The sequence below is a fragment of the Mus musculus genome, chromosome 2 (genome assembly GCF_000001635.26).
Source record: "Mus musculus strain C57BL/6J chromosome 2, GRCm38.p6 C57BL/6J".
NCBI lineage: Eukaryota > Metazoa > Chordata > Mammalia > Rodentia > Muridae > Mus > Mus musculus.
The window spans coordinates 165,502,256-165,523,229 of record NC_000068.7 but is presented as its reverse complement, the minus strand read 5'-3'; the positions used below and the strand labels follow the sequence as shown (position 1 = coordinate 165,523,229).

General features: G+C 50.9%; 1 protein-coding gene across 1 annotated transcript; it reads right to left on the bottom strand.

The window, feature by feature from the left end:
• Positions 1-3,312: 3,312 nt before the first annotated feature.
• Slc2a10 (solute carrier family 2 (facilitated glucose transporter), member 10) lies at positions 3,313-19,333 on the bottom strand. The gene is made up of 5 exons (NM_130451.3): positions 19,182-19,333; positions 7,533-8,804; positions 6,875-6,997; positions 5,478-5,613; positions 3,313-5,063 (listed from the first exon to the last, which is right to left on the bottom strand). The coding sequence occupies exons 1-5, from the start codon at positions 19,183-19,185 to the stop codon at positions 4,988-4,990; spliced, it is 1,611 nt and encodes a 536-aa protein (NP_569718.1). The 5' UTR covers positions 19,186-19,333; the 3' UTR covers positions 3,313-4,987.
• Between the last annotated feature and the right edge of the window lie 1,641 nt (positions 19,334-20,974).

The following is a 20,974-nucleotide window of genomic DNA, read 5'->3' as shown; positions in this document are numbered from 1 at the left end:
AGGGAATGAATCAAAACCCAAGACTTCTGGTTCTCTAAGGAAACTGCTAAGAGTGCCAAAGAGTGAGGGAGAAGATACAAGGACCAAGGGGCAAACTGTAGCAGAAGTATCCAGAAGGTGAGAGTCTGTGGCCAGACAGTGGCTTTGGAGGGGAACAGCTGTGGAGTTCTGAGGGTAAAATCCCAAAGCTACAGGACTACAAACCCGATTCCCAGAGAAACAAAGGGTACCAGTGGCTGAAGAGCCAAGGCTCAAGGGCTGTTGCTTTGGTGGCTGATTCTACTCCAGGCCCAGAGCAGTAAACACCTAGATTTGAAAGCTTAGATTTACCAAGTCTCTGGCTCTTAAGATACAAACGTCTGTCTTGGAAGTCCATCTTCCAAAACAGGGACAGGGCTGTTCATGCTGAGAGCCACAGGGGTGGTGGGTCACATACATAATCTTAGCGCTTGGAAGGCTGAGGCAGGAGAAATTGCCAAGTAGTTCCAGACTAGTCTGGGCTACAGGGAGTAAGGTCTTGTCTGGCAAGGAGGGAGTGTGGTGGAGAGGGAGGGAGGAGGTTTAGTTTACCCACAGTTTCTATCCAGATAGGAGAAAAGAATCTGGCCGTGTAAACCAACCGGTGCTCAGAAAATCCTAAGTGTTAGAGACGAGAGCTGCTCAGCCTCTGCAGCACATTGGTTCACGGAGGTCACTGGGCCACAGACGTGGGCTTCTTCCAGAGACTGGTTCTGAACTTCTAGACGTGTACGACCCCAACTCAATATGTTTCTTAGACCCCCTAGAAACGAAGCCCAGCATGGAATTCTTTGTTCTTTCACCTTCAGCCTGAGAGAACAATGACCACTAGGTGACCCACCCAAGCTCCTGACCCATAGTGTAAAAGGACCAAGAATGTTTGCCAAAGATAGCCTGTAACCTTTCTGTGAGAGATGAGCTGTAATTCACCATCCTCATTCTTACGATGTTTACTCAGCTTCCCCATTCTTTGTGGCCTTATCCTCCCCTCACTTTGTGGTTTATTCTTTAAAAACCCTCGACTGCAACTGCTGGGGGTCGATCTCTTCTCTCCCTGTGTGAGTTACGAGCTCGGCCTCAGCATGCTGATTCCTGAATAAACCTCATGCAATAGTTATTGGGGCATCGGCTCATCCCAGGACTTGAGCGAGAGTCTCCCCAGAAACGGGGGTCTTTCAGAAGCAGTTAGCTCTGGGTCAGCCAACAGTCCCAGTAGAATGCCACCCCAAAGTGTGACCAACCCAAGCAGGTGTCAGACCATGGACTGCCTGGGAGGGACCTACAGGCAAATCTGAGAGTGGATAGCCAGGGGAGAAGCAACCCCTAAGTCTTAGGAAGTATATTTGCTTCTTTCTGACTCTGCTCTTTCAATGTGTAGAACTCAGAGCTCTGTGAACAACCAAGGAACATCACAGTGACCAGGACTGGTCATTCTCGTGGGACCACGCTGCCCAGTGTGGGAGAGCTTCAAGTACTGCTTGGAGCCTAAGATGCTAGAAAAGGCAGTACAGAGTCAATGTGTTTAACCATCAAGGGTTACAGTTTTTATTTAATCTCAGATCAGGGGTTTCTACCCCACCTCTTATCCTTCAGTTCCCAGATAAAAGACACTCGACCTTTGTATTTATAATAAGCCTTAATCAGCAGTAGAACTGGGCAGATATCAATCCTCCAAGCTATTAAAATCTACTTCGCTATCAATAACCCCAAATTATAATTTGCCATGTTCCATCTGGGCAGCTCTGAACTCCAATTGGCCAGCTCTCACAGCCATGTTTGCATGATCCAGCTAACCATGGGATCTTCTCTTCCCACAGTCTCTTTCCATCTCTTTCATGGTCTCCTCAGAGTCCAAGCCATAGAACCCAAACTCTGCCTGCTATTGGCTGTGGGCATCTTTATTCACCAATCAGGGATAACTTGGGGGGCGGGGCAAGGTCACATAGCATCCCTTGTGTGCGTGCAGATTCTCTCATCCCTGGGGGCGACCAGGTGTCTTGGGAGACAGTTTTTAGTATTACAATACATCGCAAAAGACCAAACCTCAACAACCGAGGACGTTGGAGCAACTTGTTCTGTGCCCAGCTCCATCTCAGCAGATGGCAATGAAGTGCGGTACCCAGCACCGTTGCCCAGTTCTCACCCTCTCCAGACGTTGGCATCTGATTGACAGATGGAGCCAGAGAAAGTTTTTTGGATCCTATCTCGGTAACGACCAGCCCAGTCAAACTCAGAGGTTTAGGGTGGCACATGGCCCATAAGTCTGGAAGAACTTAGCAACGTCATGGAGGTGAATGTAAAGGAGATGCACAAGTGGAGAAAGCTGAGAAGCACAGAGGCGGGGCGAGGAAGAAAATGAGAAAATGAAAACATTGTTGCTTCCACTGGCAAACTCAGTCCTTGCCAGGAAAGCTGGAATGTTGACTTGGCGCTCCTGCAACTCAAGTTTCTACACATGCAGAAGAAACATCCAAATGGTGTGAGAAATTGCTGCTTCTGCTCTTGACCTTGGTCAGGGTCAGTGTTTCTGAACTCAGCCTCTTGGGACACAGGGCATTAGTGGGGAGCACCACTAATCCAAGCACTCGCGCGGCGGGAGGCAGAGGCAGATGGATCTCTGTGAGTTTAAAGCCAGATTGGTCTATATAGTCAGTTCTAGGACAGTCTGGGCTACACGGACACTTCTGCTTATCTTTGTGGTTTTGGTTTTTTTTTTTTTTTATGTTTTTTGTTTTGGTCTCACTATGTCTTTCTGACTGTTCTGAGACTCACTGTGTAGACAGACCTGACCTAGAACTCGCAGAGATCCATCTTCCCCGGCTTCCCAAGTGTTGAGATTAAATGTGTGCACTGTCACGCCAGCTCTCCGGCCTTCATTTTTAACTGGTTTGATTTATCATCACAAAGGAAAGTGTGAGTAGACGCCAAATATTCTCTGTAACATACAAGGCAAGGGCAGTTCTTAACCTATTCATTTTAGAGTATTTCCCAAAAGTGTAAAAAAAAGAAAAATTGGGGGACTGGAGAGGATCTGGTTATTTGTGTGTTGTCTGTCATCTTATCCCTACTATTCTGTATCTATCAATCAATGGTTTTTCTCCCCTCCATTCAGTTTTCTGTCCTTCTTTCCCCTTTTCATCTCCTTATCTTTCTCATGGACCAGCCACCCAACCAGAATGTCAGAATAAGCACAGGAACCTTGTCTAGGCCACACTCTGCCCTGGGGTCTAGAGTGACCCTTGACACTTAGTAGACAACACACGTGCATTTGTGCGGAAATATAAATCACCATATGCGTTTGTGCTCAAAATAATTTATTTCAAAATACACTTTTAAATTACACGTCTTTGTGTGAGAAAACGTTCCACCTGAAGAGCACTCTGTAAGCACACACACACACACACACACACACACACACACACACACACACAGAGGGCATCCCAGCAGCGTGGAGGAGGGAGAAGGGCAGCAGAGATGTTAGGAGGCAGTGATAAGGTTTGGTTTTTTTGTATTCGTCTATTGATTTGGTTGGATAAGATTTCAGTTTGAAGCCAGACTGGCCTAGAACACTCAATCCTTTAGCCTCCTGAGTGCTGGGATTACAGGCATGCACCAGCACATAGGCGGTGATGAGGTTTGAGTATTGACTATTATAATTACACTGATTGTTTATTATCCATGAAAACACTTTCTAGATGATGCCAGTGCTTAGCAACCAGTCTGTAGAAGTCCCAACTGCGTGGCAGTCAGCTCTGGGGAGCCAGCACAAGCTTAATCCAGCACACCACTGGTTATGAATGACGTATCTAGAAACAGAGAGCATGGTCACCAGGCCAGGCTTGGGAACCAGGAGGGTATGACAGCTGACAGTGCTGGTGAGGCCAGCTACCCAGTGTCTAGGAACTAACTCTGTTTTATTGATGTCCTCCTTATGTGACCTCTGACCTGAGGCTCTTGCTTGTCTCCAGTTGACTGACCTTTACAACGCCCCCAAAGAAGAGCTCTATGTAACACGGTGAGCAGAAGCCCCCAGGGCTCACGGAAGACTCTCCTGAGAGAGATGGCGTACGTCAATATATCCTGAGGCACACAACTGTGCCCATTCTGCAGATGAATAAACCAGGGCTTTAGGAAGTCAGTAGCAACTGAAGTAGAAGCCACAATCACCAACACACGGATGAGTCCCTCTAATCCCTTCCTTCATTCAAAGCCTTCTGCCGAACCCTGGAAACTATTGGGGTCCTAGCACTTGTCACACGTTGGAGTCCTGCTCTTACATTCCAGAATGCTAGACTCTGGAACAGAGGTGCACTCTCTGCTAACTAACAAAGCTTCTGTCCCCAGAGCCACTCGACAGGGCCCCTTCATTGAGTGCTTATTATATCCCTGCTCTGAGACTTCGGTCCTTGTGGAGTGAGAAGGGATCTTAGGAGTAGCCTAGTCCAGTTTCTGTGAGACACATGGGGAAACTGAGGCCAGGGTCATAAGACCATCTCCGTTACAGCCTGCTGTCCCCAGTCAGAGTCCCAGCACCTGATAAACATCTTGGGCAAGTGGGAGGGGCTGATGAATACAGGCTCTGGATCACTAAGACCCCAGCAAGGGGACGAGGAAGGCGGAGACTCACAGCCTCTGCTGGTTGGGGATGGTGGTAAGAGACACTTCCTTCCCAGGTCCTCTGAGAAGCACTTGATGAACGCCACAGAGGATGTCATTATAAACATGGCAGACAAGTCAACTCCCTGGGGAAACTGAGGCATGGAGCTAAATCTTCCAGAGAGCCCTCAGAGTCTCACACTCAAAATGAAGAGTTTGGCAGTTATCTCTCACACCGGCAAGAGGCAGCCTCTGGGAGCAGAGGTCACTACAGAAGGAAATCTGTATCAGGAGTTTCAGACCCCAGCAGGCAGGGAGCAGGAGATGGGCTGCAGGAACCAATGTCCCAGCATCTTCCAAGCAGACGGATGCCTCAGGAGGCTGAGGAGACATCCAGGCGATGGTACTGAATACCGATGCGCTGCCTATGGCCAAAGTTTAGAGGGAACCTGCAAATGAAACCACACAATCAGAGAACAGCAGGCCTGAAGCCTCCCTGGGCAGGAGGCAGTGGGCATCACTGCCCCCACCTGATATGGTGGGGCTGTGCCTCAAAAAGAAAAACCAGGGCTGGGACGGAGCTCAGGGTCGAATGCTTACATGTGTTACACACAGTTACACGGGAAGAGGCCCAGGTATGCATGTTCCCTTCAGTGCACACACAAACCTGGGAGCTGAGCCTTAACGTCCATGCAAAGCCACCGTCTAATGATACAAGATAGCTGAAGGAAAGTGGCTGGGCAAAATGGCAGGGAGGCAGGAGATGCAAGCATGTAGCAAAAGAAAGCAGGAGACTGAGGTCCTAAAGAGCCCCACCCCTCTTGATGCACTGTCCCAGCCCCCACACCTCACCCACCACCTACCTGCTTGTCTGAAACTGCTGCTCTATTTCAGCTAAAGACTGTCCTTTGGTTTCAGGAACAAGTAGGTAGATGAAAGCCAGGCCAAGGACAGCGGTCAGCCCATAGAGCAGGAAGGTCCAAGCCAAGCCGATGGCACCTTGGGACACAATGTTGGGAGTGTGGGTCAGGAGCTGAGTAACCTGGTCTTGAGGCCCAGGCCACCCCAAGCAGCTCCTGGGTGTAGAGCCAGCAGTTCACCCATGCAAGGGCCAGGGATGGCCAGTTTGCAGAGGGCTAACAAGCCCTCAGGTAAAGACCTGAAAGCCAGAATGTAAGTGGCTGTCCCTGAGCCCGGGGCCACCAACACAATGAGGACAACTTGTATGGAGGGAAAGGTTCCTACGAGTCAGAACCTCCAAGTGGAGGTACGTCTAACTGCAGGGACCATGGGAGGCAGCTCCTGGGCTTCTGCTGGAGACGGCCACAAACGGTCACTTGGAAAATGGAACTACAGTTGGTCTAGGCTAGACCTGAGCCAGAACAGAAAGAGAGAAGCCACTGCTCCAACCTAGAATTCTACCAGGGCTAAGGACCGTTATCAGAGATGACCTCCGCGAGGGACCTCTAAAGTCTGTAGAGGCAGAAGCCAGGCTCTGTGAGGGCACCTTTCTCTCTGGCAGCCATGATTACCCTTTCCGTCAGCCTCCCCAAGCAGTGGAATCTTCCCTAGGCTGAGTCTGTAGGGCCAGGCTCCAGTCCCCTGACACCTGGATTACATTTCCCCATCTATGACACAGGGCTGAAGATAAGGCAGGGCTCTCAATGGGTCCTCCCCTCTTTCCCCTCCTTCCCCTTTTTGTCTTCTTCATCCATCCCACATAGCAACGTCTGGAGACAGAGGCAACAGGGAGAAGAAAGGCTGGGAGACCATCACATGGGTGGCGTCTCTAAAATGTCCTCACAGTCTCATGAGCTAGACTTGTAAACACTTGACAACTGGAAGTAGACAAGTAACCCAGTCCTAAGAACTACTAGGGTGAAGGAGCCCTGGGCATCAGAAGAGCAGGCCATTAGCTCTAGGAGGGGCAGGTGATCTTGTTGAGCCAATGGGAGCAGGGCTTGGGCTATACCTAATGAGAGAGATGCCCCAGAGGCGTGCTGGCCATCCTTGGGGGATAGCAGGCCTGAGAGAGAATGAAGAACAGACCCTGGAGTGGAAAGCCCAGTGGCTTTGTTTGAAGCCACCCACCCCGCTCATTTAGGTGACCTAAGATAAAGCAGTCCTTTCCGATTCACAAGCGGGCAGCATCCGGTTTCACGCCGCTGTGACCTAGTGAATTTGGGAGCTTTAGCTCTGGAGAGAACTGTCCCCGGATCCAGCTGGACACGGCCTGGGTGGGTGTGGTCATAGTGCTCACCGATCAGGTCGAGGAAGGAGAGGCTGATAAAGAGGTTAGCTGCCCAGTTGAAGCTGCTGCAGAAGGCGAAGGCTCTCCCTCGGATCTCCGCTGGGTAGATCTCACTGAGGACCAACCAGGTTACTGGAGGCGAGAGCAAGAGAGATTCTGGGCACCCATGAACTGGACAGGCCACCTCCCACCCTCGTTAACTGAGACCTGTGTCATGCTCTTGGCCCCAGATTCTCTCAGATGCACAACTTCTGTGCCCCTGGAGGAACTCCATGAATAGCGGCAGTCTCAGGTTCCTGGGACACAAGACATTCGATGCCAAGCAGAAGGGGCCCCCCCCCCCCAGGCAAACTGGTATGACTGGTTTTTATCTGACTCGTTACATTCTCTTCAAGCCAGCCCTTCTAATGGAACCACTCAGGGATAGGTCTAAGGTTTGAAGAGACCTGGAGTTTAAATGTTGGTGCCCACAACGGGGACAGGGGAGGGTTGGCTTAAAAACTTGCAGATGTGGTTGGATTTAAACTTATGGGGGAGCCCCTTGATATAAGCAAGGAACCCTGGAGCCTCCGCTGCCCATCACTAAAGCTCGAGTGTCCCTAGACTAAGAAGGCCCACTGAAAGGGACAGAAGGCTCTAGATTCCCCTACCCGATAAGCCCTCCTACCTGGTCCAAAGCCAACCGAGAAGGCGCTCACGTAGACCATCATGCAAACCAGCGCAGACCAGCACAGCAGGGTATGCTCAAGGATGGGACTGGTGGGAACTGGGGAGGCAGTGTTCAGAACTGGTCCCAGGGATGCTGTGATGACTGGATGGATGGGTCTCTCAGTGACTGACAGGACCAGCTGTCCTTGGTCCCCATTGGTGTGTAGCACTGGCGGCAGAGATGAACGCACAAGCAAACCCGAGCTTCCAGGCAGATCCACCTGCTGGCTGGCATTGGATGTGGCCAGGCAGCTGGGTCCAGAGTCCAGGGACACAGCAAAGCTGACCAGGCCTATGCCGCTGACCGATAAGGCCATGAGAGCGCATCCAAAGAGCAGGAGGACTCTGCGGCCTGCACGGTCCACCAGCCCCGTGGCGACCAAGGTGGCAGCCACCTTCACCGTGCCAAGCCCCACAGAAGCCAGCACAGCTGAGGAGCCCCCGTGGAAGCCAACGGAGCGAAAGATGGTAGAGGCGTAATACAGCACATTGGGCTGTCCTGTGAGCTGCTGAAACAGCACCAGCCCCAGCCCCACTACAGTCCGGCTCCACATGCCGTCCTGGGCCCTGAAGAGGTCCAGAAAGCTGTACTGTGGCTTCACCAGGCCCGGTTTGCTTGTCTCCCTTCCCTGGAGTGGGATAAGGTCTTTGGGGGCTGCTGTGCCCTCTGCACCAGCAGGGAGAAGAAAGAGGCTGAGTGACTGTAGGAGAGCAGGTGCAGCTGCCCAGCCAAACATGTGCCTCCAGCCCCAAGGGCTGCCAGCCAGGACGTAGTTGAGGCCGTAAGAGAACAGAATGCCCACAGTGATGCCCACCTCGTAGAGGGACACCAGCACACCCCTCTGCCGCGGCCCCACCAATTCTGACACGTAGATACAGCAAGCCATGGAAGACAGAGAGATGGCAAAGCCAACAGATAAACGGCCCAGGAGCAGCCAGGGCAGGGAGCTGGCCAGACCCAGAATCAGGCTGCCAGCCAGCAGCACCGCATTGCTCCCTAGGATGGCTCGTCTCCTGCCATAGCAGTCAATGAGGAAGCCCCCGACAAGGGAGGCGAGGAGAGCACCCAAGAGCAGACTGCCCACCAGGAGCTCCTGTTCGAGGCAACTCAGCCCGAAGTTCAGCTGGAGTGGTAGGAGGGCACCAGATATGACGGCCAGCTCATATCCGAAGGTCAGGCCCCCCAGCAAAGACACAGAGGCACAGAGCAGGAGGACAGCTGGGCGAAGGCCTGGGAAAACAAAATGACAGGGCAGGGCTCATATGTCTGTGTGCCACATGTTCCTTCTGTCTGTCAGCCCTCCATCTATCCAGCTGTCTACTGTTCAACCACCTGCCCTTCCTTCCTTCCTTCCTTCCTTCCTTCCTTCCTTCCTTCCTTCCTTCCTTCCTTCCTTCTATCCATTGATACATCCAATCATCTTGCCACCCTTCAGTCTAACTACCCAAGCAGCCATCTGTTCACTCAGCCTGTCTCCACAAACCCCTACTCTTTCCACTCATCTTCCTATACATTTATATCTCCTACCAGTCAACTACTTATCCTTCCTTTGCTTCCTCTCCTTTCTTCCTCCCATCAACCAACATAGCCATCTATCCACTTATCCATCCACCCATCTATCCACTTATCCATCCATCCATCCATCCATCCATCCATCCACCCACCCATCCACTCATCCACCCACCCACCCATCCATCCATCCATCCATCCACCCACCCATCTATCCATCCATCTATCCACCCACCCACCTACCTATCCATCCACCCATCCAGACAACCATCTGCCTACTCCTCCTCCTTTCCTCCTTCCTTCTTCCTCCATCCATCCACCCACATATGCTTCTATCTGTCCATTCATCCATGCATCCATTCATCCTTCCAATCAACTCTCTGTTCTTCCCTCCCCCTTCTGCCAACATACATACTGATCCATATCTCTTTTCCTTCTTCCCTTATGTTTATCAAACCATACACATTTTTCTATCCACCCATCCATTTATCCTGTATTTATCTCTCCATTTCCCCTTTAATTTGCCCAACTTTACCCATTGATTCTTTGAGCCATCTATCCACAGACCCACCCATTTCCCACTATCTTCATGGTCCATTCATTGTCACATTGTTGTGGACAGTCATCCATCCAGCATCTACCACACGCTGGCTGTGCTCCCAAGCCTGGCACTGCTGTGATGTTATCCAAGACCTGGCACTCGGCCAGACAACTGACAAAGTTCACATGATCTCCGGTGAGGACTTTATGCCATCAGCACAGGGCAATGGAAGAGCCCTGCAGGACTCTGCTTTACACACGAGAGTCAGCTAAGGCCTCTCTGGGGAGGGGACATCTGCGAAGGAACCTGAACACAGTAAGAGAGAAACTGGAAACAATGTAGCAGAACTCACAATACAAAGGGAAGAGTGGTTACAGAGACTCCGAGCCAGGAAGCCTTTGGTGTAAGAGCATCTGGGAATACACACAGCTGGTCAATGTGTGACATTCACAAAGGGCCAGACTGTTGTGAAGCTGTGCCTGCCTTCCTTCAGGGAATCTCACAGCAGCCCTCTGTCATCATCAGTAACATCCACAGAGAACAAATTGGTTACAAAGTGTTCTCACGGTCACAGAGTAGGGGGCGGAGCTAAGGTTGTGGGAGAGCTTTTGAGCTCTGGGCAGATCTGCAAGGATGGAGAGGCTGGAGTCAGGCAAAGGTGAGCGACAGGAAACTTGACTTGAAGAGGCTGGCGAGGGCCAGCTAGGAGGAGTTCTTCAGATCTCCAGGGCAACGAGGAATCTCATTTTTAGGGGACACAAGCCTCTGATAACTTACACAAGAAGGTAGTTGGTGGGGTTGTAACCCCCGAATTACTGGTACTAGAGAGACATCAGTGTTGTGTACAGACAGTTTGCCTCTGTGTGTGTGTGTGTGTGTGTGTGTGTGTGTGTGTGTATCCCACACACACACACCTCGCCAGAAGCTCCCATCATCCCTCCAGCCGGCAGCAAACATGATACACAGACAGCTGGTTTCTGCGCTGCGTCCTCCCACGGCAGCCCTGGACTCCCCTCCCCTCCCCTAGGGTTAGAATGGCACTACCCATAAAACTTCCCCTTAATGAGGACATTCTGTGAGACATTCTCCCCGCCTTTGTGTCTCCAAAAACCAACACTCCTCCTGATCACTCTCCAGGTGCCTGTTCTTGAGACCTTATAGAAATAACAAGCTCAAGGGAGACCATGGAAAAAGTGAAAGGTAAACAGAGGTCAGGTCACAGACAGCTACGACTGGCCATAAAATTAGTCCTTGAGCAGACACTCATTAACCCCCCTCCCGCTTCAGTACTATTCCACCCTCTACTCCCTTTTCTGTGAATATTCACACTATTCCTATATTGTACATAAACCCAGTGTTTTCTGGACTCAGGGTTACTTGCCAGCATTCACACAGTGAGTGCTAGGTGGGTGAACCGGGTTCGAACTTGAAACAATAAAAGACTCTTTGTGAGTTGCAGTGGACTTTGCAATTCTTGGGCTCATCTGAGTTCCCGTAAACTTGGGGCACAACAGTGCTTTATTTTTAATTTTGACTTTTTTGGGTTTTGTTTTGTTTTTTAGACAGGATTTCTCTGTGTTGCCCTGGCTGCCCTAGAAGTCACTCTGTAGATCAGACTGGCCTTGAACTTAGAGATCCTCCTGCTTCTGCCTCTCAAGTGCTGGGATTAAAGCTGTGCTCTACCACTGCCCGGCTAGCCTCGAACTTCTGGGCTCAAGAGATCCCCGGTCTCAGCCTTCCAAGTGATTGAGACTACAGGTTTATATGCCACTTGCCCCAGTTTCAGACCAGAGTGAATGATAAGGGACTGTAGAAAACAGCTGTGTGAGTTGTATGAGCCTGAGGGTGGAGTTGTATGAGCCTGAGGGTGGAGCTGTATGAGCCTGGGGGTGGAGCTGTATGAGCCTGAGGGTGGAGCTGTGTGAGCCTGGGGGTGGAGCTGTATGAGCCTGAGGGTGGAGCTGTATGAGCCTGAGGGTGGAGCTGTGTGAGCCCGGGGGGTGGAGCTGTATGAGCCTGAGGGTGGAGCTGTGTGAGCCTGGGGGTGGAGCTGTGTGAGCCTTGGGGTGGAGCTGTATGAGCCTGAGGGTGGAGCTGTGTGAGCCCGGGGGTGGAGCTGTATGAGCCTGAGGGTGGAGCTGTGTGAGCCTGGGGGTGGAGCTGTATGAGCCTGAGGGTGGAGCTGTGTGAGCCTGGGGGTGGAGCTGTATGAGCCTGAGGGTGGAGCTGTGTGAGCCTGGGGGTGGAGTTGTATGAGCTTGAGGGTGGAGCTGTGTGAGCCCGGGGGTGGAGCTGTATGAGCCTGAGGGTGGAGCTGTGTGAGCCTGGGGGTGGAGCTGTGTGAGCCTTGGGGTGGAGCTGTATGAGCTTGAGGGTGGAGCTGTGTGAGCCCGGGGGTGGAGCTGTATGAGCCTGAGGGTGGAGCTGTATGAGCCTGAGGGTGGAGCTGTGTGAGTCTAGGGGTGGAGCTGTGTGAGTCTAGGGGTGGAGCTGTGTGAGTCTAGGGGTGAAGCTGTGTGAGCCTGGGGATGGAGCTCTGTGGAGTGCTTGCCTAAGGTGAATGAAGCCCTGGATGCTAGACTGCCAAAGGAAAGGAAAACCAGGTTGTGGAAATCTGGGTACCAGTTAGCTCCCTTCTTAAGAATCATAAACCCCTGTGTTCTTATGAGACATGAGTAGACTGTGAGCACAGCAGGCAGGAGTCATCCAAGTTTGAGACCAGCCTGGTCTACACAGCAGGACCCTGTCTCAAAATGCAACAGACTAGCAGAGAAAGTGGAGGGATAAGATAAAAATAGCCATCTACAGGGACAGAAAGACCACATGCCCAAGACTGTGGGATGTAGTCCAAGAGTGATTTTCATCAGATACCCCAAAATAACCTCCAGTAAGGGAAGGATAAAAGTTGCAAGATAAATAGCCCCAAGGAACAAGTGGAATTCATGAATTTAAAAGCAGATGTTAACGAGATGGTGGGTGGTGGGAGAATCCAGGGCTGTTGGTCACGAAGCCTCGAGGGTTTGCACAGTGAGGAAGGAGAGCCAAAAATACAACCGGCAGGGATTATAAAGGGGCTGTGAGCAGGGACACTGGAGACGAACACAGACCCAGTGCTTGTCAGCTGGGATCTCCCCCATCCTCAAGACTGGCTGGTTTCTACCTTTAGTCATGAAGGGACACCCGACCTTCTGATCCTCATGTTTCCAGACCACTTAACCCTAAGCACTTAGAACTGGATGCTTTTGTGGTCAGAGTTCCGGCTCTGCAAAGATTAATTCAAATGTGTCAGCCAGCTCTCTGCATTGCCCACTCTGTCCTCTATTCACTCAAAACGCTGCTTTCCGTTGCCAAACATTTCACGGAATATTCTAGGATATAGAAACTTCTGCACCTGTGCTGTTTGCCTATGGTAGTAACCAGCCGCATGTGGACAACCGGGCGCTTGAATGGCAGCTAACCTGATGGAGGGTGTCAGATTTCGTTTCCATAAATTTAATTAGAAAAAGTCTCTTAGTGCCCATGATGTCAGAATAAAATTCCTTTCATTATTATTAGTAATATTAATGACTTGTGTTTGGTGATGGCCACATTGGCATTGGAGCCGTACAGGTCATTCTTCCGTTTTAATTCACACACTTAAGCACAGATGTTTCTGGAAGCATCTAGAAGCAGTCAGCAGCGTCTGTCACCCCACCCCCACTGCAGACAAGGAGAACTTTGGTCACGTGATAGCCAGATTTGCGAGAGCAGTCTCTGGTTCAGGTGTTGCTTTGATCACCAAGCTTCATAGCTCGTTCGTGTCTTACCACAGCTTTAGGAGATGTGCCCTGATATTATCTATGAGTGAATAAACTCATGACCAGAAAGAGGAGAAGCCTTCCCCAGAGCCAAAGCCAGGCCGTCAGCACACCGAGATACCAAAGGTTTGAGTGATAGGATGTTGTTTTGATCTCTCCTTCCTGCCTCTTCCTGGGTGTCAGGCAATTTTTATGAAGAGGCAAATGCTCATGGTGGAAAAATTGTTGTGATTTCCACCTTCTTTCCTCATGAAGGAAGCACCCCCAAATTACTGCCTGGTCCACTGTGTTGGCATTTCTTCTAGGCTCCGCCCCACAGTTACCTGGCAACAGTCAGGTGTGCCTGACTCACTGTAAAAGGGGATGCTTGCCCCCTCCTCTTTTCTTGCTCTTGCTCCTCTCTCTTCTTCTCTTACTCCCGCTCCTTACCCTCTTCCCCCCTCCCCATTTCCCTTCCCTTTTCTCTCCATGTTCTCCTCCTCCTCCTCCTTCTCCTCCTTCCTCTCTCTCTCTGTCTCTCTGTCTCTCTCTCTCTCTGTCTCTCTCTGTCTCTCTCTGTCTCTCTCTCTGACTTTCTCTCAATTCCCCTCCCCATGTCCTGAATAAGCTGTACTCTATATTATACCATCATGTGGTTGGTACCTCAGTGAGGGGAAGGAATGCCTTTGCCTCCCTCAAACATATCCCTGGCTACCCTTATCTTTTTATAAAACACAACACACTGACCTTACCTCTGGTGGCCCCTATAGTTCACTCTCAGAGGCGACAAGAGGTGATTGCTATGGCTTATGTATGAGTTGAACTCACAAAAAGCTTGTGCTGTTGGGGGACTTGATCCCCTGTTGGTGGGGGTGTTTGGGAAGGTTCTAGAAACCTTAGGACATGGGACCTATTCGGAGGAAGTAAGTCAGTGACTCACTGTCCTTCTCTACCCTTTCCTTCCATTCCACCATGAGCTAGAAGGACCCCTCCCTCTATGCTCCCTCTACCATGCCATCCTACCTTTATGCAGTGGATCAAAAAACCATGGACCAAACACTCTCTGTACTGGCTAGTGTTGTGTCAACTTGACACAGCTGGAGTTATCACAGAGAAAGGAGCTTCAGTTGAGGAAATGCCTCCATGAGATCCAACTGTAAGGCATTTTCTCAATTAGTGATCAAGGGGGAAAGGCCCCTTGTAGGTGGGACCATCTCTGGGCTGGTAGTCTTGGTTCTATAAGAAAGCAGGCTGAGCAAGCCAGGTGAGGCAAGCCAGTAAAGAACATCCCTCCATGGGCTCTGCATTAGCTCCTGCTCCCGGACCTGCTTGAGTTCCAGTCCTGACTTCCTTTGGTGATGAACAGCAGCATGGAAGTGTAAGCCAAATAAACCCTTTCCTCCCCAACTTGCTTCTTGGTCATGATGTTTGTGCAGGAATAGAAACCCTGACTAAGACAAATTGGTACCAGCAGAGTGGGGTATTCCTGTGACAACCTGACCATGTTTTGGGGAGGTCTGTGGAAGGACTTTGGAACTTTGGGCTTGAAGATCCATTCGTTGTTAAGAGCTCTGTCAGATGTTTTGTAGGAGCTTGGAAGATAATGTTGAGAACAGTGCAGAAGATGGAGGCCTGGCTTGTGAAATTTCAGAGGGAAAATTAGAGACTCTTTTCAGGGCCATTGCTGTTTTGAATGTGAAGATTCTGTAGTTCTGGTTAGCTGGGGCTGAAGAATCAGCTGTGATTAACAAGATACCAGAACTACCAAAGCAAAAACTTTGCATTACTGGGACTATTGATGCTGGTTAGCTGGAGCTAAGAAATTAGCGGTGATTAAGAAGAGACCAGCATCATTGAGGTGACATCTTCTGGGAAGTGTTTTCTGAGAGCACAGTGGCTGTGTTCCAGATATAGCCAAAGTTGTACATTGTGCTGTGGCTGGACTTGGTAATGTGTAAGGGTCACCCAGGTGGTACTGGTTTTGAAGGCATGAAGGAGTTGAGCCGAGCAGCTGAGGCTTGGCACTGTGAGAGGCCATGGAAGGCCATTGGTGAAAGTCCAGCCTCAGTTGCAATTGATGGCCCAGGACTGAAGGGGTCATGCAGTGTTTTGGAGATGCCAGTACCATGAGATGACCACCAAGAGCAGCAGCAGCAGTTGAGTACAGGCATCTGGAGCCTAGAGGATGACGCCTGTGCTACAAAGGGCATGGCTGGAGAAGTGACCCAAGCCCTTGGAGGAGCCCAGAAGATCGTGAGTTGGATCCCAGACATTGGACGGTTGGAGATTGACTTTTGCTTTTGATTGTGACTGTGCCCTGATATTTTCCCTCTTGAAGGAAGAAGCTGTTTTAGTGGAGCCCACAGTTAAGAGACTTTTAATTGTAAAAAGACTTTGGATTTTAAAAGAGATGGATATTTTAAAGAGATTGAAATTTTAAGAATATGTAAAGACTGTGGGACGTTTAAAGTTATTTAGAATGGGGAGGAATAAGATTGTAAGGGTTGAGGCTTACTAGTGATGTTTTTGTGTGTCAAGTTGACAAGGGGTCAATTGTACTGGCTAGTGTTGTGTCAACTTGACACAGCTGGAGTTATCACAGAGAAAGGAGCTTCAGTTGAGGAAATGCCTCCATGAGATCCAACTGTAAGGCATTTTCTCAATTAGTGATCAAGGGGGAAAGGCCCCTTGTAGGTGGGACCATCTCTGGGCTGGTAGTCTTGGTTCTATAAGAAAGCAGGCTGAGCAAGCCAGGTGAGGCAAGCCAGTAAAGAACATCCCTCCATGGGCTCTGCATTAGCTCCTGCTCCCGGACCTGCTTGAGTTCCAGTCCTGACTTCCTTTGGTGATGAACAGCAGCATGGAAGTGTAAGCCAAATAAACCCTTTCCTCCCCAACTTGCTTCTTGGTCATGATGTTTGTGCAGGAATAGAAACCCTGACTAAGACACTCTCTAAAACTGGGAAGAAAAAATAAGCCATGGCGACTTTCAAGTTATTCTCTCTGGTACTTGGGTCGCAGGGACTGAGAGTAACTAAAAAGGGAATTGGTGGCAGAAGTGAGGTTGCTGCTGGGGCTGTACCTGGCCATGTGGTTCTTAAACCTATGGAACCTATGGTTTGTGGGAGGGGGTTGCAAGAGTTTAGAGATGTGGACTAGAGAAGCCCAAAAATGCTATTATCATGGCTTAATGAGTGTGTCTGGGAGAAGCTCAGAAGACCAGAACACCAACCCGAATGCAGACACTGATGGCCAGACCCATAAGCCTTTAAACAGGAAAGAAAGTTCTATTCAGAACTGGACTAGATGCCATTTGTTACATTCCAACAAAAAAATTCATATGCAATTTGTCCACAGCCTGAAAGACTCTTTGGAAATCTAAATTTAAAAGTTGTCCTTTAGGCCCAGTGAGACTGTCTAAAAGCAGGTAAAACTGCTTGCAGAACAAGCCTGACACCGGACTTAAGTCCTAGAACACACAGAAAGCCAGACATGGTTGCCACATCTGTATTCCCAACATTCCCCTGGCAAGGTGGGAAGCAGGAACAGTAGAGCCACCCAGAAGCTTGGGGGAAGCTACCCTGGACCTCACAGAGCAACACAAATAACCAGAGAGGCAGGGGTTACCCTGGACCTCACAGAGCATCAAAGATAACCAGAGAGTCCCTGCCTCAACAAGGTGGGGAGAACACCAATTACCTAAGGATGGTCTCTGATCTCCATATGCACAGCTTGGTGTGTGTACTCCTGTACTCCTCTTCCCACCCATCTACACACACACACACACACACACACACACACACACGCACTCACGCACATACATCATCATCGTTACCACCTCTCTTTCTCTTCCATACACACACATCTCACATACACACGCACACACACACATAATTTTTTTAAAAGTGATTTTTTAAAACGCTGAATGGGAATTTCAAGGTAGTCACAGGCAGGCTATGACATAGCTATTGGTAGCTGCTTTTTGCCAGGTTTACAGTGAGAGTTGTGAGCCAGAGCAGGACAGCCTAGTCTGAGAATCCTATGTAAAGTTGGGCCCGAGGAATGCAAGGTCCCTGAAGAGATTCACACCATTAGAAAGAAGTCAAGCACATCGTATTGGGATGATAGTCGGGATGCTTTGTGGGCGTTTGAGAACTCCACCAAGTCCCATCCACCACCGCTACAAAGCTATAAACTTAATTAAGAGTCTTTCCTGGGAGAGAAGAGGCTCCTTGGGGATACTGTGCTGGCCCAGAGCCACCTAGGAAGTGGTTTCCTCAGGGTTTACATCAGGGACTCTGAAGTCACTGCTGCCATGGATCCCAGAGGACCCTGCCACACCTGGAGCAGATGGCAGAACTTTGTCATGGAGATCCCCAGGAACTAGAGGTACCGGACCATCCCCCAAGGAAAGCCACGAAGGAGCCAGCCCAGACAGAGGCCTGTGGTCCTTAGTCTCTCAGTTGATAGAGACAAGGCAGTTTAAGCCCATGGAAGCTCATATCATGACACTGAGAGTCCCAGAAGTCAGGCATGGATCTCCAGGAATTCCTAATTGCCTTTCTGGAATTGGTTCTTCCTTTAGCCCAAATTTTCCTTGCTATTCTCCTGTTTCAACCTGTTAGAGGAACAGTGTTTATTCCCAGAGAGGGCTGAGAGAGTGAACCTTTCTGTGAACCACGTTATCTACAAATGGGACAATAGCTATCTCACAACCAGTGTTAGCTACAATGACTCTCCCCTGAACAGCCTAGGGTAAGGTTTTAACAGACAAATTACCCCATCCATCATTGCAGCTTGAATCCTCCAGCTTCCCTTGTCATTTGGAATGACATCCAAAGATCTCTTCATAGCCCAGCATGATCTGTCCCCTACTCGACTCTCAGCCCCCTCCCCTTATCCACTGAGTTGCTGTGCTACTGGCTTGGACCCCAATGTGCATTTCTGCCATCTGGGAGCACACACACACACACACACACACACACACACACACACACACCTCATTCCACCCCCACCTCCCACTCCTACTCCCCCACCTTTCCCCCCAATCCCCCCACCCACGTCTCAGCAAAACCCACTTCTGAGCAAGGCTTCAGGTCTGCCTTGGTCTCCTTTGCTACCAGAGGAACATACCTCCTGGCCTTCGTACCCCTGTGTGTGCCACAGCTCCTGTTCATTACCTGGTCCCCAGCTTCTCACCTCCGAGACTGAGAGCAGAGTCTCTTTCTTCACTGTGTGTCCCAGCCCCTCCCTGCGCGTGCTCTGAACCTCATGCCCACTGAAGAATGAGAAACTGACTATGCTAAAGGCATTTAAGTTTCTGAATCCAGAAAAGATAACAGAAATCTTGACCCCCTGTCCTCCTGGCTGGAACTCTGCATTAGTGGACCTGTCTCCTCTCACTGAAGTCAAATCCAGCCCAGGAGTTCCATCTTAATCTGTCCCTGTCAGTGCCCTGCCCCTAGGGCAATACCGAGCACTGAGGTGCTCAGCGACCTGCTGGCTGGCTTGGTTCCGGGGTCTATGACTCAGTTTGCAGAACTGGAGTCCCCTCAGAGCCCCCAACAGCCTCAACACCCCAAAGCGACCATGTCTGTGGAACTATCCCAAGGCCCTGTCTGCAGAATCATTGCCCTGGGGCTCCAGGGGGCTCCCTGCGGCCAGGCCACTCCCCTGGAAGGCGGATGGACGGGCGGAGGGGGTGGGGGGGGGGGACCGCCCTGCCTTTCGCAGGGTCCAGGGGAGGGGAGGGGTGGATCGAGATCCGTGGCCGCGACTTACCCATAGCTAGCGAGTAGCGCTGGGCGGCAGGGCTGGGCTCTGGGTCCCGCGTGTCCTGGTCAAATCCCCGCTGTAGCAGTGGCGGACAAACTTTCCCCAGAGCTGGGGCCTGCGCTCTCCCTCCGCCACGTTGGCCAGCCCGGTCTGAGCCTGGGGGGCGGGACGGAGGGTAGCCCGGTACCGCCCGACAGCCAATGCTGTGGCGGCCCTGCTGCCCCACAAAGGAACTTACTTCAAGTTTCCCCGGAGAAACTGTCACTCTACAAATAGTTTCCACAGTCACTGTGGCCCACCCTTCACTGGCCTGCCCAGTGTACACACACAAACACACACACACACACCCTGTGCCAGGTCTCACCCATATTCACACACACACACACACACACACACATCCTGTGCCGGCCTCTCCCATGTGTACCCCCACCCCCACCCCACTCAGCACCTCTGACATCACAGCCATTCAGCACCATTCCCTCTCCATCCCACAGGAACACTGGCTTGGACTTGGGGTGCCCCAGGGAACAAGGCAGACAAGGTCCTTCTTCCTATGGCGCTTACTTCTAAAGGCAGAAGAAAAAATGATCTAAAGGAGTCAGAGGAGCCCAGCAGTATAAGGAAGGGCAGCTGGAGAGCATTAGCCTGGGCACCGAGCCAGGCAGCTGGGGATGGCTGGGTTGGTTTGTCCTGATGGACCAGGCCCTGGGGACAGCAAAGGGGACAGCAAAGGAGCCAGTGGGGAACAAAGGAGCATACGAAGTGAAGGCTGAGGGTCTGGAATCTAGGGGTTCAGAGAGGTCAAGTGGAGAGGAGTGGGTGGACCAGGGCGCCATCCTGAGATCTTGGGGTTCTGTCAGGAATATAAGTGTTGGGTTCACTGCAGTGCTGGGAGCTGAAGTTAAGGCCTTCCGTATGCCAGGCAGGCACTCTGCCATGGAGTCTAGCCCCAGACCAGGAACGAGGAGTTTTATCCCAGTTGAAGGAGACAAATTCTGATGGTTACATGGGCAAGGATGGGAGCTGGGCAGCTGATGCAAAAAGAGAGGAAGCCATTTTGATGCTGATGGTTGGGATGGAGACATGTAGGCAAATCAGGGGAAGGCTTGGTAAAGATTGCCAGGAGGCTGGGCAGGGAGACGTAGGGTTCTGTGCCTACTGCCAAATGGCTTTGGGCATCCATGTAGAATGGAGGAGGGGATGGCTTTGACCCCTAGGTTAGGGACAATGCCAGTAATTCTCACTCCAGGACCAGAGGCAGGCTCAGCACACAAGTGAGCACAGCCCTCCCCAGCCTCTCCTTTGCTCACACACAGGCTTTGTCTCAGGAGCACTTTCTCCAAGAGGGCCAAGTGCCTTAGGAAAACACAAGTACCTTGACTGTGATGGTTTGTGTATGCTCAGCCCAGGGAGTGGCACTATGAGAAGGTGTGGCCCTGTTGGAGTAGGTGTGGCCTTGTTGGAGTAGGTGTGTTACTGTGGGTGTGGGCTTTAAGACCCTCATCCTAACTGCCTGAAAGCCAGTATTCTGCTAGCAGCCTTCAGATGAAGATGTAGAACTCTCAGCTCCTCCTGTACCATGCCTGCCCAGATGCTACCATGCTCCCATCTTGATGATAATGGACTGAACCTCTGAACCTGTAAGCCAGCCTCAGTTAAGTGTTGCCCTTTGTAAGAGTTGCCATGATCATGGTGTCTGTTCACAGCCATAAAACCCTAACTAACTAAGACACTGACAAAGAGATGTTTGTAGACCAGACCTTCTGAGGCAGGGCCCTTTGGAGTCTGGAAAGACTACA

What these genes read in the sequence shown, in the direction of transcription:
- Slc2a10 (NM_130451.3), bottom strand. An exon ending in CTCCTTCCTCGACCTGATCG is followed by an intron (nt 5,614 to 6,874) that starts GTGAGCACTATG and finishes TTGTGTCCCAAG; the next exon opens with GTGCCATCGGCTTGGCTTGG. An exon ending in CAGCAGTTTCAGACAAGCAG is followed by an intron (nt 5,064 to 5,477) that starts GTAGGTGGTGGG and finishes TTTCATTTGCAG; the next exon opens with GTTCCCTCTAAACTTTGGCC.